The sequence below is a fragment of the Setaria italica genome, chromosome VIII, assembly GCF_000263155.2.
Source record: "Setaria italica strain Yugu1 chromosome VIII, Setaria_italica_v2.0, whole genome shotgun sequence".
Lineage (NCBI taxonomy): Eukaryota > Viridiplantae > Streptophyta > Magnoliopsida > Poales > Poaceae > Setaria > Setaria italica.
Window position 1 is genome coordinate 39,753,646 of NC_028457.1, and position 13,285 is coordinate 39,766,930.

At 41.6% G+C, this 13,285-nt stretch overlaps 1 protein-coding gene and 1 long non-coding RNA gene across 2 annotated transcripts; one reads left to right on the plus strand and one right to left on the minus strand.

Moving 5' to 3' along the window:
- Positions 1-4,970: 4,970 nt before the first annotated feature.
- On the minus strand, positions 4,971-6,339 carry LOC101786682 (myb-related protein MYBAS1). The gene is made up of 3 exons (XM_004979974.4): positions 6,049-6,339; positions 5,782-5,911; positions 4,971-5,704 (listed from the first exon to the last, which is right to left on the minus strand). The coding sequence occupies exons 1-3, from the start codon at positions 6,167-6,169 to the stop codon at positions 5,242-5,244; spliced, it is 714 nt and encodes a 237-aa protein (XP_004980031.1). The 5' UTR covers positions 6,170-6,339; the 3' UTR covers positions 4,971-5,241.
- Positions 6,340-6,563: 224 nt separating this feature from the next.
- On the plus strand, positions 6,564-9,192 carry LOC111258239. Its single transcript, XR_002678850.1, has 2 exons — positions 6,564-8,429; positions 8,536-9,192. It is a non-coding gene; the product is annotated as an uncharacterized LOC111258239 (long non-coding RNA).
- The last annotated feature ends 4,093 nt before the right edge of the window (positions 9,193-13,285 follow it).

Genomic DNA, 13,285 nt, shown 5'->3' on the forward strand with positions numbered 1-13,285 from the left:
TCTGTGAAGCGCTGCGGTATAAGATCAGGCGAGATAATCCTGGTGATGTCGAGGGGCACTCTCCCAGAAGAGAGTTGCCGTGAAGGTGATGTGGTATTTCCCTATAATACCACGCTTGAAGCAACATCCGGAAAAGAGATAATGGACAGCACTACTTACATCTTGCCAGTTACACTCTCAGCAAGGAAGAGAAGGATACCATATTTGAATGGTTGAATAGTATGAAGGTCCCGTCTGGGTACTCCTCGAATATAAAGGGAATAATAAATATGAAATAAAAGAAGTTTACAAATCTCAAGGCCCATGACTGCCACATGTTGATGATCCAGTTGCTTCCGGTTGCACTAAGGGGTGTTCTACCAGAAAATGTCCGGTTGCCGCTCGTAAAGCTATGCGCGTTTCTCAATGCGATTTCGCAGAAGGCAATCGATCCATCCAAGCTATCAAAGCTATAGAACGATGTGGTGCAATGTCTTGTCTGTTTTGAGTTGTTATTTTCACCATCCTTCTTCAATATTATGACGCACTTACTGGTTCACCTAGTAAAAGAGATTGGTATTCTCGGACCTGTATACCTGCACAATATGTGGCCTTTCGAGAGGTTTATGACAGTCCTAAAAAACTATGTTCTTAATCGTTCCCGTCCAGAAGGAAACATCACCAAGGGATATGGAACAGAGGAGATGATCAAGTTTTGTGTTGATTTTATTGATTCAATTCCGGAATCTTTAAGTTTGCCGAGTATTTTTATGTTTGCCGGGTGCATTCTCTTAATCACTCAACAAACAGCTTTTTGCCGAGTGCTTTTCAAAAAACACTCGGCAAAATAAAAACACTCGACAACCAAGTGATTTGCCGAGTGTTTTTTTAAAACGCACGGCATATAAGTTATTAGCCGAGTGCCCCCGATCTGGCACTCGGCAAATACTGCTTTGCCGAGTGCCAAATGCAGAGCACTCGGCAAAGCCCACACACGCACTAATATAGAAAAACTCGCTGCCCCACGCACACACACCCGCAAAACACTCCAACGCCCCTTCCTCCTGGCCACAACACCCCGCCCGAGCGGCCTTCTTCCTCCTAGCCAGCCCCCAGCGCCCCTCCCTGCCGCCGTCGGAGCCCCTCCCCTCCCCTTCTTCTTCCCTGTCGGTGCCCCTCCCCGCCCCTTCTTCTTCCCTGGCGCCGTCCCTCCCCCTTCCCTTCTTCTTCCTCGGATCCAGCCCTCCCTCTCTCAGATCCGGCCGGTGGTGGTGGTGGCGGGCGGCGTGGCGGCGGGCTGGTGTTGGTGGGCTTGTTGCGGTGGCGGCGTGATGGTGGCAGCCGGTGGTGCAGGAGGTGGCCTTGGTGGTGGTGGCGGCGGCGGCATGGAAGGTGGAGCAGGCAGTGAGATGGTGCTTGTTTTTTTTATTTTTTTCAAAAAATATTTGTCGAGTGTCGGTTGTCGAGTGTAACACTCGGCAAAGAGGTTGCCGAGTGTTTTTAGGACTTTGCTGAGTGCCAAGCTCCTGTATCCCGTAGTGATAGTAGCTGACCATTTCTCATGAAACATAATTGAAGATCAAGTTGGCATAATAGCCTAATAGGTGTCATTTCACTAGCTAGCCTTTCAGTTGGCACTTCTGTGTTGCAGAGGAAATTATATATGGTGTGCTTTAACATTGGATTCATCCGGCCTATTGACCCAGGAACAAGCAATCCTTTGGACACCACAATGCTGAACGTTGGCAGCATAATTGTTGACTTCTCGATCAGGATTCACTACCTGAATGCCCGTGCAGGATTGCGGCTGCTCCCTCCGTTTCGAACTGTAAGTCATTTTAAAGTTTTTGGAGGGTGAAATCATTTTATGATTGATCAAAATTATAGATATGATTACAAGGATTTATGGCACCGAACAGGTATACTTTAAAAATATATTTAATGAAGAAACTAATGGTATACTAGAAATATTAGTATTTTATTGTATAAATTTAATCAAACTTGAGATACTTTGACTTTTTAAGAAAGTTAGAATGCCTTACAATTTGAAACGGAAGGAGTACTTATTAGTTTCTTTGTTTTGGCGCGATGGGTTGGTGCAAAAGTGGCGCAAGAAATTCATATGTGCAATGCAACATCTATATTTGATTTTATTTTGTTAGGATAATATATTTGAATTCTTGCATGTTCTGACGAAATCAAATAGCAGAAATCGGGCCATTTGGTTTGGTGCTTCTATGTCCATGAACCTCTGCCTAAATCGTCGTCAGGAAGCCCATTCTGGGCCAGATTTTCACTGCCATGATGTTTGGCCCATTTACATCGCCTCCTATTTTTTTTCAGGTGTCGTCGTGACAATATCCTTTGAAGAAAACGAACGCTACGTGACAAAGATTTCTCTCTCTCTATTGGATGAACTTGTCAATGCAATTTTTTAGGGGGAAAGATTTCTGGGCCAGCTTTTCATTGCCATGATGCTGGGCCGACCCAAGTGGTGAGCCTTGGGCCTCTTGTAATTAACCACACCTCATTACTCGGGCCGACAATCACAACCCGTCGTTCCTCCAGCCCAGGCCTACGACTGCTCCGCCGGTCGTCCCCCCAGGCAGCCGCCGGCGAAGTTGTGCGCCGTCTCCTCCGGCGCCGGGGACGACGAGGTGAGGAGGTAGGGTCCTTCGTTTCTCATCTCGTACATCAGTGCTTTGATTATATTGCTGTTTCGTCTCATATATAATCCCCAAGGCGGCAGCGGAGAGATCTCCGATCCAGAGTTGAATTTTGTGCGGCAATGGGAGGGTATGATATGAGGTGATATTTTGCCCAACTGGGAATTAACAAATTGGAATGGGAAACTGATGAGATCTCATCCGTAGTGTTCCTGTTAGGTCAGTGACGGCATTTGGTATTCTATTTTGGGGATGACAGGTGCATGCTATTCTAATGCTGTACCAGTCTCTTGCTGGATGTTAGGCCGTTTGGGCATGCTTAGCTTAATCCCCTTCCGATGCTGCTTTGGATAGGTGTTTACTGATTAGGTATTTGGTATTCTATTTTCTGTTGTTGACTATTTGGCTCCTTTAAAGCGAGATAAGTTTTAACTTTAAAGTGTGACCATGCATTTCTGGAAAACAAAGAAACTCTATTTAGTCGCATACTGGTTGAATTAAAGAAATCTAGTGCAAGTATATTGTAGGGGACATGCAAGTCCTCCTTTTAATGTAGGAGCAGAGAGAGGGAGCCTACTCTGTTATAAGTTTTGCATTCCGCACTCCGTTGGAATTCTTCATAAGTTGATGTCAGGGAGATTTCTTTGGAACGTTAGGCTGTTAATATCTGTAAATGCTTACCGAACTATTTTAGGTATTAGGGAACATGGCAACAACTTTTGCTACACCACTCAAAGGTTAAAAAATTTAGTATAAAGTTCATCAACTGACTTTCTGGTACACTCTGTGTGATATTTGTTTCTGATAGTGTCTGCCGACAAATGCCTGCTCAAGTATCTAGTGTATGTGTATCCACTTTTGGCTGTAGTAGCCTTGATATTCAGGAATGCTTCCTGTGTTTGATTTCTTATTTAGGATTCTTACCCTAATCTTGTCTAATTATGTTTTCACCTTTTATCTAAGGGTGAGGCTTTTCAAGTGATTGATGGATCCTTCTAGGCAGGATCAGTTCTTCCCTATGTATTATTTCTATCTCTGCATATTATCCTTTATCTCCTCAAACGACTAAGTAATATTGCATATTTTCTTAAAAACATGTCACCACATAATCAGATCTTGTGATCTTCTGGTACTTTGACTTCCTCCCTGACCCTGATCTAAAAGAATCATAATGGCATCACATTGTGGAAGTTTGCTTGCTTATAATGGATGTTCTTAGAATAACTAAGTAAAACACCATGGCCATAATCTGCTACTCTGCTTTGTTATTCGGTTCACTTGGCTTGTTGTCTTTTGCTGAGTTGGTTTCCATTTCGTGAATTCACTATATATGTAGATGTAGGTAGCCTCAGCATGTGTTGGCTTCCTTTTGTACCGTGCTTTATAATCTAATAGAAGTTAAAGGGGAGAAACTTTTTAGTCTTATCCATATCAAAGCTTTTCTCCAAGTTGGATGCTGTGGAGTGTTGGAGTAAAAGCAAGCAGGAATGATGGCGTCTTGTCGGTCCATGCATGCACTACGTTATTAATCAATTAGAAGAAAAATCTTATCTTAATTTTACACAGGAGCAGTTTCAACAAGTAGCTGACTACAAAAGTCCCTAGTGCAGACCACTTATCTACGCCTTTTATTTACCTTATCATACTTGTTGAATTTCTTATTTCTTGCGTGTACAACCAGCAACTTCTTTCTAGTCTTATTTGTTAGTGTGATTTAACTTTTTAATTAAATCCTAATGCTAATCAGCTTTATAGGAATCAAAAAATGAAATGATAGATCACTCACTCTTGCACTAAGTCAGTTCCATTCTGGTCGCTCATACTGATGCATCTACAGCAGTCCAAAAGGCTGCCTGACCATTATTGGCCAGCAAAAAGCTAACAGTAGTACATTTCTGAGATTTGCTTGTCGCTATTTTTTTTACCTGTTTCAGAGCTTACCCGTAAGACAAGGTACGGGTGTGTACCATGATCTCTATTGGAAGAACTGAACTGAAGAACAAACAGACTGGTATTCCTGATCTTTAGTGCAGGTAACATGTGATCTCTATTGCCGAGTTTTAGGACTTGGAAAGTCTAAGTAGTAGGGGCTAAATGAGAATGTAATAGACTTAGCCATGAAGGTCTAAGAAATGATTCTGATCTTTATTTAGAAACAAGCTCAAGTTTTGAGAAATAATAAAATGCGGTATACCTTTGTAAGCCTCTAAGTGAGCCTCAAATTATTTAGTCTGCCTTTATCCAAGCCTGAGAAATTATGAGTCTAAATGTAACATTCAACTTCTTATCATATTGTATTGAATAGTAACCATGAACATCAGGAGATATCCACAGATATGAATAATATATCATGCATATAGAGCATCCTTATATTGCACACTATTGCACAAACTGGTACAAACTATTCTCACACTACATAGATACATACATCATGATAATACTTTCAATGTTACCGTAGATTTAAAAATACTGAAATCCGTACTAATGCAAACATAGCTAGTAATTAAGTGCAGGTACTGCAAATCTGCTAGGCAGATTTGCTGAGTGACCTGGCCTATATATAGATGTATTCCTTCCTCCTTCAATAGCGAGGGCCTTATTTACCATAACCAAATGATGGAGCCAACATCCTGATTTCTTCATCTTCCATCTTCCAGAATATCTCAGGGCATTTGTAATCCCACATAGCAGGTGATGGCAGAGGGCAGGGGATACTACTGCATGTCTTCTCTTTCCCTTCAGCAATGCCCAGCAAGGCAGGTGCCTGCGGTGCCTCGATTTCTCTCCATATCTGATCCATGGGATATGCATCCATGGAACTCTGGGTGCTGTCAAGGGCGCTGGTAACACAGCTACTGCCATTGTGAGTGTCACCACTGCTCATCCCAATGATTGGAGAGGTGTCAAGAAGGCAGGATTGGTATGTCAATGAGGAGGATGAGGATGAAGGTGATATGCTCATCTTCCTCTCCTGTGCTTTCTTTCTCATGTGTGTCCTCCAGTAGTTCTTGATCTCATTGTCTGTGCGCCCTGGCAGCCTCCGTGCTATCCTAGACCATCTATATGGAGAATTTGAGTGAGTTTTATCTCAACCTAAATTTACTAACAGAGAAAAGCTACTCTCTTTGGATCAAACCTGTTCCCCCACCGAGCATGGAGCTCAATAATAAGGCGCTCCTCTTGCGGTGACATGCGGCCATGCTTGAGACCAGGGTGGAGGTAGTTCACCCACCGAAGGCGGCAGCTCTTTCCTGTCCTGTTGAGGCCTACATGAAAACAACATAGGGAACATATAGTATGATCAAGAAGGCTGGTTAGACACAGGGATTACATTTATGTTTGCGACTTTGCGCTAAGGATTGCAAAATAGCTACCTAAGTTGTAGTTCCCCAACCCCTCAAACCTGAGACTTGGGCAATGAAGTCCCAACGACGGTCACCGAACAGGCGGACAGTGCATACCAGTTGCATGTCCTCCTGCTCTGTCCATGGCCCCTTACGCATCTCCTCTCTCACAGTCACCATGTTACTGCCACACTAACGTTGCTCGCTTCTACCTTGGATAGGCTGGGAACCAGTCTTGGTGTTCTTCTTTCTCTGTGTGATTGTGGGAAGATTCTGGTTTTGATCCTTGATGGACTCCAGCCTCATAGGAAGAAGGTGCTATTAGGGGGAGGAAGCCACTAAGTCTTAAGCTGTGTACTGGATTGCTGGCTTTTGCCACTCATTTATAGGCAACAGGGGAAGCTCTTCTCACCACCAAAAATAAAAAATAAAATAAAAGAGGAAGCACTTGTGTGATCTTATGACGTCATGGTTATGATTTAGAGAACCCTAAGATCATATCATCATTGGGGTTGTGCTCAGACTCAGCTAACAAAATGTTTTCCCTGGGTTCTTGGTTTGTGAGTTACACACTATTAAGGGAATGGTCAAGCAGGCTTTGTTTATAGTGTATTCAGAATAATACATGTAATTCTTATATCTTGTCTGTTAGCTCTATGACTGTGAGTTGACTCCACTGTTTTTGTGTGATAGCACAATCATTTTGACATATATCAACGGAGAACACTATTTTCCTTTTTTTCTGTGTAATGAGATGTTTCGTTATGTTTTGCAAAAAAAAAAGACAAGGAGAAACTGTTGTGGCTATCGTTATTTTGATATCTAATAAGCCAGTAGCATTAATGCTTTAAGCATATTATTCTTTGATAAGACGAATAGATGTCTGGAGTGGACCCCGGTTCTTGCTTTAGGTAACCCATACTGAGTACATGATATATGCCTGCACTTCAAATATGTCAAAATTGTTCAATCATTTTTCTTTTCCGTTTTTTAGGTGTTTCGTGGACTTTTTACCTACTCTTCATCTGAACCTTTTTACTGCAGGTTTTTTACAAATTGAAAAAAAAAATGTTCCCCTACACTTGATCTGAACTTTTTACCCAGTGAGTTATGATGCTTGACCATTTAAAAATTCTTGATTTTAATCCATAACATTCATAGAGTCAAAAGCCATTCATAGAGTGTGGCAAACTTTCTCTGGACTGTTCCCCATTTCCTTTCCTTGAAGTAAAAGGTATTTGCTTTTCTATCAGCCATTATCATTGGCACTGAGGACTCCATCCGTCTTTTCTTGTCAGCCATTATCCTAAGCATACACCTTCAATAGAAGCCATACGCAAATCAGCATAATGCATATTCTTCCACTGAGGGTGCCTTGTAAAAAATGTCTTTTTGGTGTTAGTTGAGCTACATAAAAGTAATCTTTGGAGTGTCTGTATCGAAAACTAGGATTACTTGCGCTCTTATGCAGTGCATATCTGATTTACCAATGGTACCTCTGATAACATTTCTGCAGTGTTTTAGATAGCACATATCAAAAGTGGGAATGCTGAAGTTTTTTTTTTAAAAAAAACATAAGGTAACAGATAGCAGTGATATTGCTAGCAGAACATGCTCTGCAATATTTCAAAAATACATATATCAACTATGTAATAAATCAGCTGACGTAATTTAATCAGCTTTCATGGTTGCCTATTTTTGTGCATTTCATAGTTCGTTGACTGTGAATTCCAAATGGAATACAGCTAAGACATGTAATAACTGAATCATATCAAGGTGTAACTAAGTTCCGCTGCACAGTACTGTACGCTGTAGGTAAGTTGCCAGATACAGTGGCTGCCCAAGTAGTGGTTGCTGCACTAGCAGTCTATTGGGAAGAAGAAAAAAACAGGTCTATTTTGGATTTTTGATTATTTGTTTTTTGAAGTGTGAATCCTTTTCTTGGTCCAGTAGTGTTGCATCATCAGAACTGAGCATGATTTACCATACAACATATGCCATCTTTGTTGCATTTCTGGCATCTTGGTTGATTGATAAGTGAGTGAGATGAATGATAGATAGATCTTTTTAAGCTCCTGGGCCATCATTCTATCACTCATTACTCTCTTTTGTACATCATTTATGTATGCATGGAGAAGAAAGATGTGAAATGACAGGTTTCTAGACAGTAGGGCCCCTGAGGAGTTCTTTATCCTTAAGACCTAACTTCTCCATTGCCATGGAATTAGTTGTTTTGATCTTGAAAGGTTCCCTAGCTCAGCATGAAGTTAACTACCATTTCCCTGTGGAAGAAGCTTTGCTGTGGAGGCCACCAACCTGCAACCTGTGTTGCTGTCCACTTTGTGGTGGGGACGGCGTCTCACCAACTTGGTTATATTGGCATCTATCCTGCTTTTGGAAGGCTCCCCTGTACACTGAGCACCGCTCTATTCTACTAATGGTGAGCCCAATCGGTCTTCCGATTTTTCTCATCCTGCTTCCATTGTTCTGTTTGTCGTTTGTGCTTCTTTTATCTGTCTCTGTCAGCTGGCTGTAGTATCTGACAGGCACCAAGAGCTCATCTTCCTCGCTTCTCTGGACGTGTCAGGATGTACTTACTTCAGGACTGATCGGTCATCATGCGTGAGATGATACTTCTTTTTCACCCCTTTTCCCATGTTCATCAATTGCACGACTTAAGTCATTTTCTCAGATACGTGCATCTTTGGAATCCTTTAATTTGGACCCCCATCATACTAGGAAGAAGTAAAAATTCAGCTAACCTCTGTGATGTTGATGCTTGTCTTCGTATATTCATATGTGAGTATGGTACTATGTCAGTTTATTGACTTGTCTGAAACTTTGCACTCATGCAGAAAAATAATCTTTGGAATGCTTTATTTTTGTTGGGAGGATTCTTGCTGTGCATGATGTGCAAAATCACAAGCCATCAATCATCTTAACCATCAACAGTCTGAAGATAATAATTCTCGTCGTATGATGATGGAGACCACCACAAGTTGATGGACCAGGCAGTTCATTCTAGAAACTTTAGTTGACAAATAATGTAAGTTTTCATGAAAGAGCATCTAGGCCCCTAAGCGGGTTTGGTGAATTATATGGCAAAACGATTAAAGGATTAACTTGTTTGCTTAAGATTATGAGCGGGAATTTATTCTAACATGTATATTATGTTATTGATGAATGGAAAAATATATGGCTCATTCTCATGAAAGCAAGCAAATACATGATCCCATGAAGCAAAAGTGCGACATATGACACGCAAATTGAAATGAGGTTAAAGACACGGTGACATGCCTGATATATTGGTCTCTAAATATTATGAAAGGTTATTGGAAAACAATGGGATGTTAATATAAAAGAGAAGGGCAAGCTATTGTGCATGATTAAGAGCATGAACCTATGTGATATTATTGGTCTCATTATTGATAGCTTGCAAATAAGAAATGGATATTCAATGTTGATGTTAAGGCAAAGTTAAGCTCAAAACAGCATGATTGGATGAAAAAGTCAAGCAAGAAATTAGCAACGAGGTACTAAACAAAGTTTGATCAAGTGACGACTTGAGCTATAGGATATTTGTTAGGGTGAAGTAGCTAGTACTTGGAGGTATCAAATCAAGCATATCTAGTGAAGCAATGCAATGCATCAAATATTTGTTGAAGGACACATTGGAGTAGCTTAAGGATTATGATTATGATTTGGATCACATATGTTGGAAAATCCTAAGCTACTAGCTCAAGATAGATGTGCTCAGCTAGAATGCAATGTTGAAGCCCTCGAGTTGACATCGATCAAGTATGGCATGAGTGAAGACATACAAGCTCAAGTGATTGAAATGTCATTTATATTTATTGTTAAGTATAGGTACGTCGTACTATCAAGAGAGATGCAACATTGGTTGATTGACAAAACAAAAATGATCCATGTGAGATAGGCCTTGAGGAAGTCCTCGAGTATACCATCTCAGCCTAAACTGGCTTGGCTAGTTTGGGGAATCAGCTTGGCTAGTTTCTGGCTCTGATATGGGGGTAACGGCTAGTTTGTTTAAAAATCAGCTTAGCTGGTTTGGGAAACCGGCTTAGCTGATTTTTCTCTGCTTTAACGGCTAGTTTCTTTGTCTTGGGGTATTTATACCCCTTGAGCTCCTCCTTGAGGGGCTACTGGTGTTTCCTGGGCTTAGAGCGTGCAAAAGCCTTTCTAACACTAGTGAAGCTTTTCCCAACCTCTCTTTGTGAGATTTGTGTGATTCTTGATAAATCCTAGAATTGGGTTGAGAGTGAGATTGTGTGTGAGCATTAGAGAGCGCCTGTGAACAATCCATAGATTGAACACTTTGTGGTTGACGTTAAAATAACTTGTGAAGCATTTGTTAGTCTTGGAGGTGAAGCCTCCTAGATGGCTAGGCGTCGTCGGCTAGCTCCCAAGGTGTGATGAGCAGCGGCAAGTTTGTGAGGGCTGCAATCTTGCCTCCGCAAGGGAAAAATCATCCAGTGAAAATGGGGAAGCGGTTGAGTGCGACCCTACTCATTGGAAGGGAGTTGAAAAAGACTCATATCCTACAGAGTTCCTCAACAGAGATGTAGGATTCACAATGGTGAATCTAAACTTCGGATATACAAATCCTCGAGTCTCCATTTCGGTTTGCCTTACTTGTTCAATTATAGCATTTATTTGTGCTTCCGGTTCGAGCTACTTGGGTATGCTTATTTGTGTGCAGGACCTTTCCAACCTGCTGAAAATCATCCGTAGAAGTGCATGTCCAAGTTTGGTTTGTGCTCAAACTTGTTGGGGCCATATTTCACCTTTTGTTGGGCCAGCTTAGCCGGGTTGGGAAACCGGTTTTTTCGGTGATTCCGTAGAAATCTGCAGAAATTCTATAAGTCGCTGATAAAATTATTTTAGATTGCGATAAATTTCAGGTTCAATTATTCAACTCCCTCTAGTTGACATCAAGATCCTTTCACGTCAGAGCTTTTTTACATCAGAATTTAATTGTTTGATTAGATGGTAGGAAAAACCAGGGCTTCTTACCGATAGCGTGAACCTCCGACTCTCTCCCAGTGCTCTAATCTCGTCCACGATGTAGATGCTTGCATGCTGATGAGCCAACCGATTATCCTAAAAGCATAAGGTGATAAGAAACATGGAATTTCGCAGGTGATCCCGGTGACGACAGCAGATGCCGACAGCAATGCCGCATCCAAAGCCAAAACCACCACCCGTTTGGCATGATTTGGTCTCACCACACGGCGCACACACACACACTACACTAGGAGTGGAGCCTAGGGTGAGGGAGCCAAAGGTGATGGATCTCCATCAAAAGCAGCATCCACTAGGCATGCAATCCATGGACAGAAAACTACTAAGGTTGCTTTGGCCTGCTGTGCTCTCTGGAGGTTAGCACAACACGATGAGCTCATGGCAACGCTTGTCCTGCAGCCACGGGGCGTAGTGGAGGTCACAGTTCACCCTATCGTTGACGTGCTGGGGCATTAGCGGGATGAGATCAGGATGGGTGATGCTCATCAGCTTGTGGCTGTGATTCAGACATGCCGATATGCCCGGGAATAGTAAACTGTGTCTGTGTGTGTGCTGGATTTGATCGAGATGCATGCTGAATTCTCTGCTGGGTCGTGATGTAATTGTTGTTTATGATGAACAGTGGAGGAGTCAGCCATCACTAACCAAATCGACCCTGACATGAAATGTTTTTTAATTAAGCTTCGAACTAGTGATGTCATAAGCTAGCTGATCATGCTTTTGAGTTTTTTTATTTTATGGTGAACAATAAACATTCTGCTAAATATCTTTGTGCATGCGCGTGGCTCATGCTGGAGAGTGTTTATGGTGAAACAGTGGAGTCTGTTTCAGAAGTCAGCCATCACCTACCAAATGTTAGGGCCTGACATGAAATGTTTTTTAGCTTATAATCCCTCCGTTGTTAAATATACGACGCCGTTAACTTTTTACTCTAACTATGACCACCAATAATGTTAAACTAAACATTGAAGCACAGTATCCAGCGTCATGAGATCGACGAGCTGCTGGATTTAATTTGGATGTATTTGACGATGGCGATAAACACTATGCCACGAATTCCTACATGCGTATGTCTTTGCCCTCTCGCGTTGATGGCTTCTCAGTGCTCTCACTTTCGTATTTGGATCCAGCCAGTTTGATTCACTCTGTTTCATTGCTGTCGAATGGTGATAATGCAAAGAACAAAGTTGTAATCTCGGTTTGCACGTCGCATTTATCTGGCGCATATTTCCATTATTTCGGTGCTGTCGATGATGCAGCTAGGTGTGAATCAAACTGGCTGGATCCATTCGACGGCAATGAAACAGAGGTATATGCATGTCTGCGTGTGAATCAAACTGGCTGGATCCAAATGCGAAAGTTTTTTTTTCAAGAATACGCAGGAGAGCTGCGCACCTTGGCATTAAGAAGGTAAACAAATTTATAACGCAGACCTACCGGACACACGCATACTATACGGTTCAGTGAAACAAATATAGAATTACATTTTGATTAAAAAAAAAAGTCGATGATGCAGCTAGCCTAGGTGTGGTCGTGTGTTTTTGCATCGATGAACCGCGATGTCACCTCTATATAGCTAAGAATGCAAGTGGATACCTAATGCGAAATTAAACTTGCATATGTACTCTATGTAACAGCTTGATTTGGACTTATTTGTTTGATTTGATGGCGAAGAGCACGATGACATTACATAGATTGGTACATATTGGACGAGACTCGGGAAGAAGGAAGAACTGTTCTCGAGAGGATGTATTCATATTGTTCGCAAATGGACGGGACGGTCAGTGTGACCTTATTGCTGGTTGTTGTTACGAGTTTGAGCTTTTCTTGCATTCATGGTCAGCTAGATAGCCTTGGTAAGCTCATAAACTTCCTTCTCTGTGATTGTTATGTAACTACACATCTGCATTAGTTCCATTTGTGCATACATCTAGCATCCCAGGTGAAGCAAATACCTAATACTAATGGAAAAGTTGGTGTTTTTCCGAAACAGTTATGATGGCATGCTACTATACCTTAGCTAATTTGTCCTCTAAATTAACTAGTATGTTCAATTCCATTCTACCAAGGTTTAGGGTCGACCTAATGATCTAAAATTCTAAAATTTTAGTAACTTGCATCATTAGTTAAGAGGTTATTATAAAGAACTTAAATTTCCTCACCAGCATAATTTGAAGTACTAAAGGTTTGCCATCCGGGCGGGAGGGAGGCAATAAATGAGGGGTAAGGGTGTCTCCAATACCTTTTATAATT

Bases quoted from the DNA above. Each gene is read 5' to 3' on its own strand.
- LOC101786682 (XM_004979974.4), bottom strand. From the start codon at position 6,169: ATGGTGACTGTGAGAGAGGAGATGCGTAAGGGGCCATGGACAGAGCAG. The intron at 5,912-6,048 runs GTTTGAGGGGTT...GTTTTCATGTAG, and splicing joins CTTCATTGCCCAAGTCTCAG to GCCTCAACAGGACAGGAAAG. The intron at 5,705-5,781 runs GTTTGATCCAAA...TTCTCCATATAG, and splicing joins CATGCTCGGTGGGGGAACAG to ATGGTCTAGGATAGCACGGA.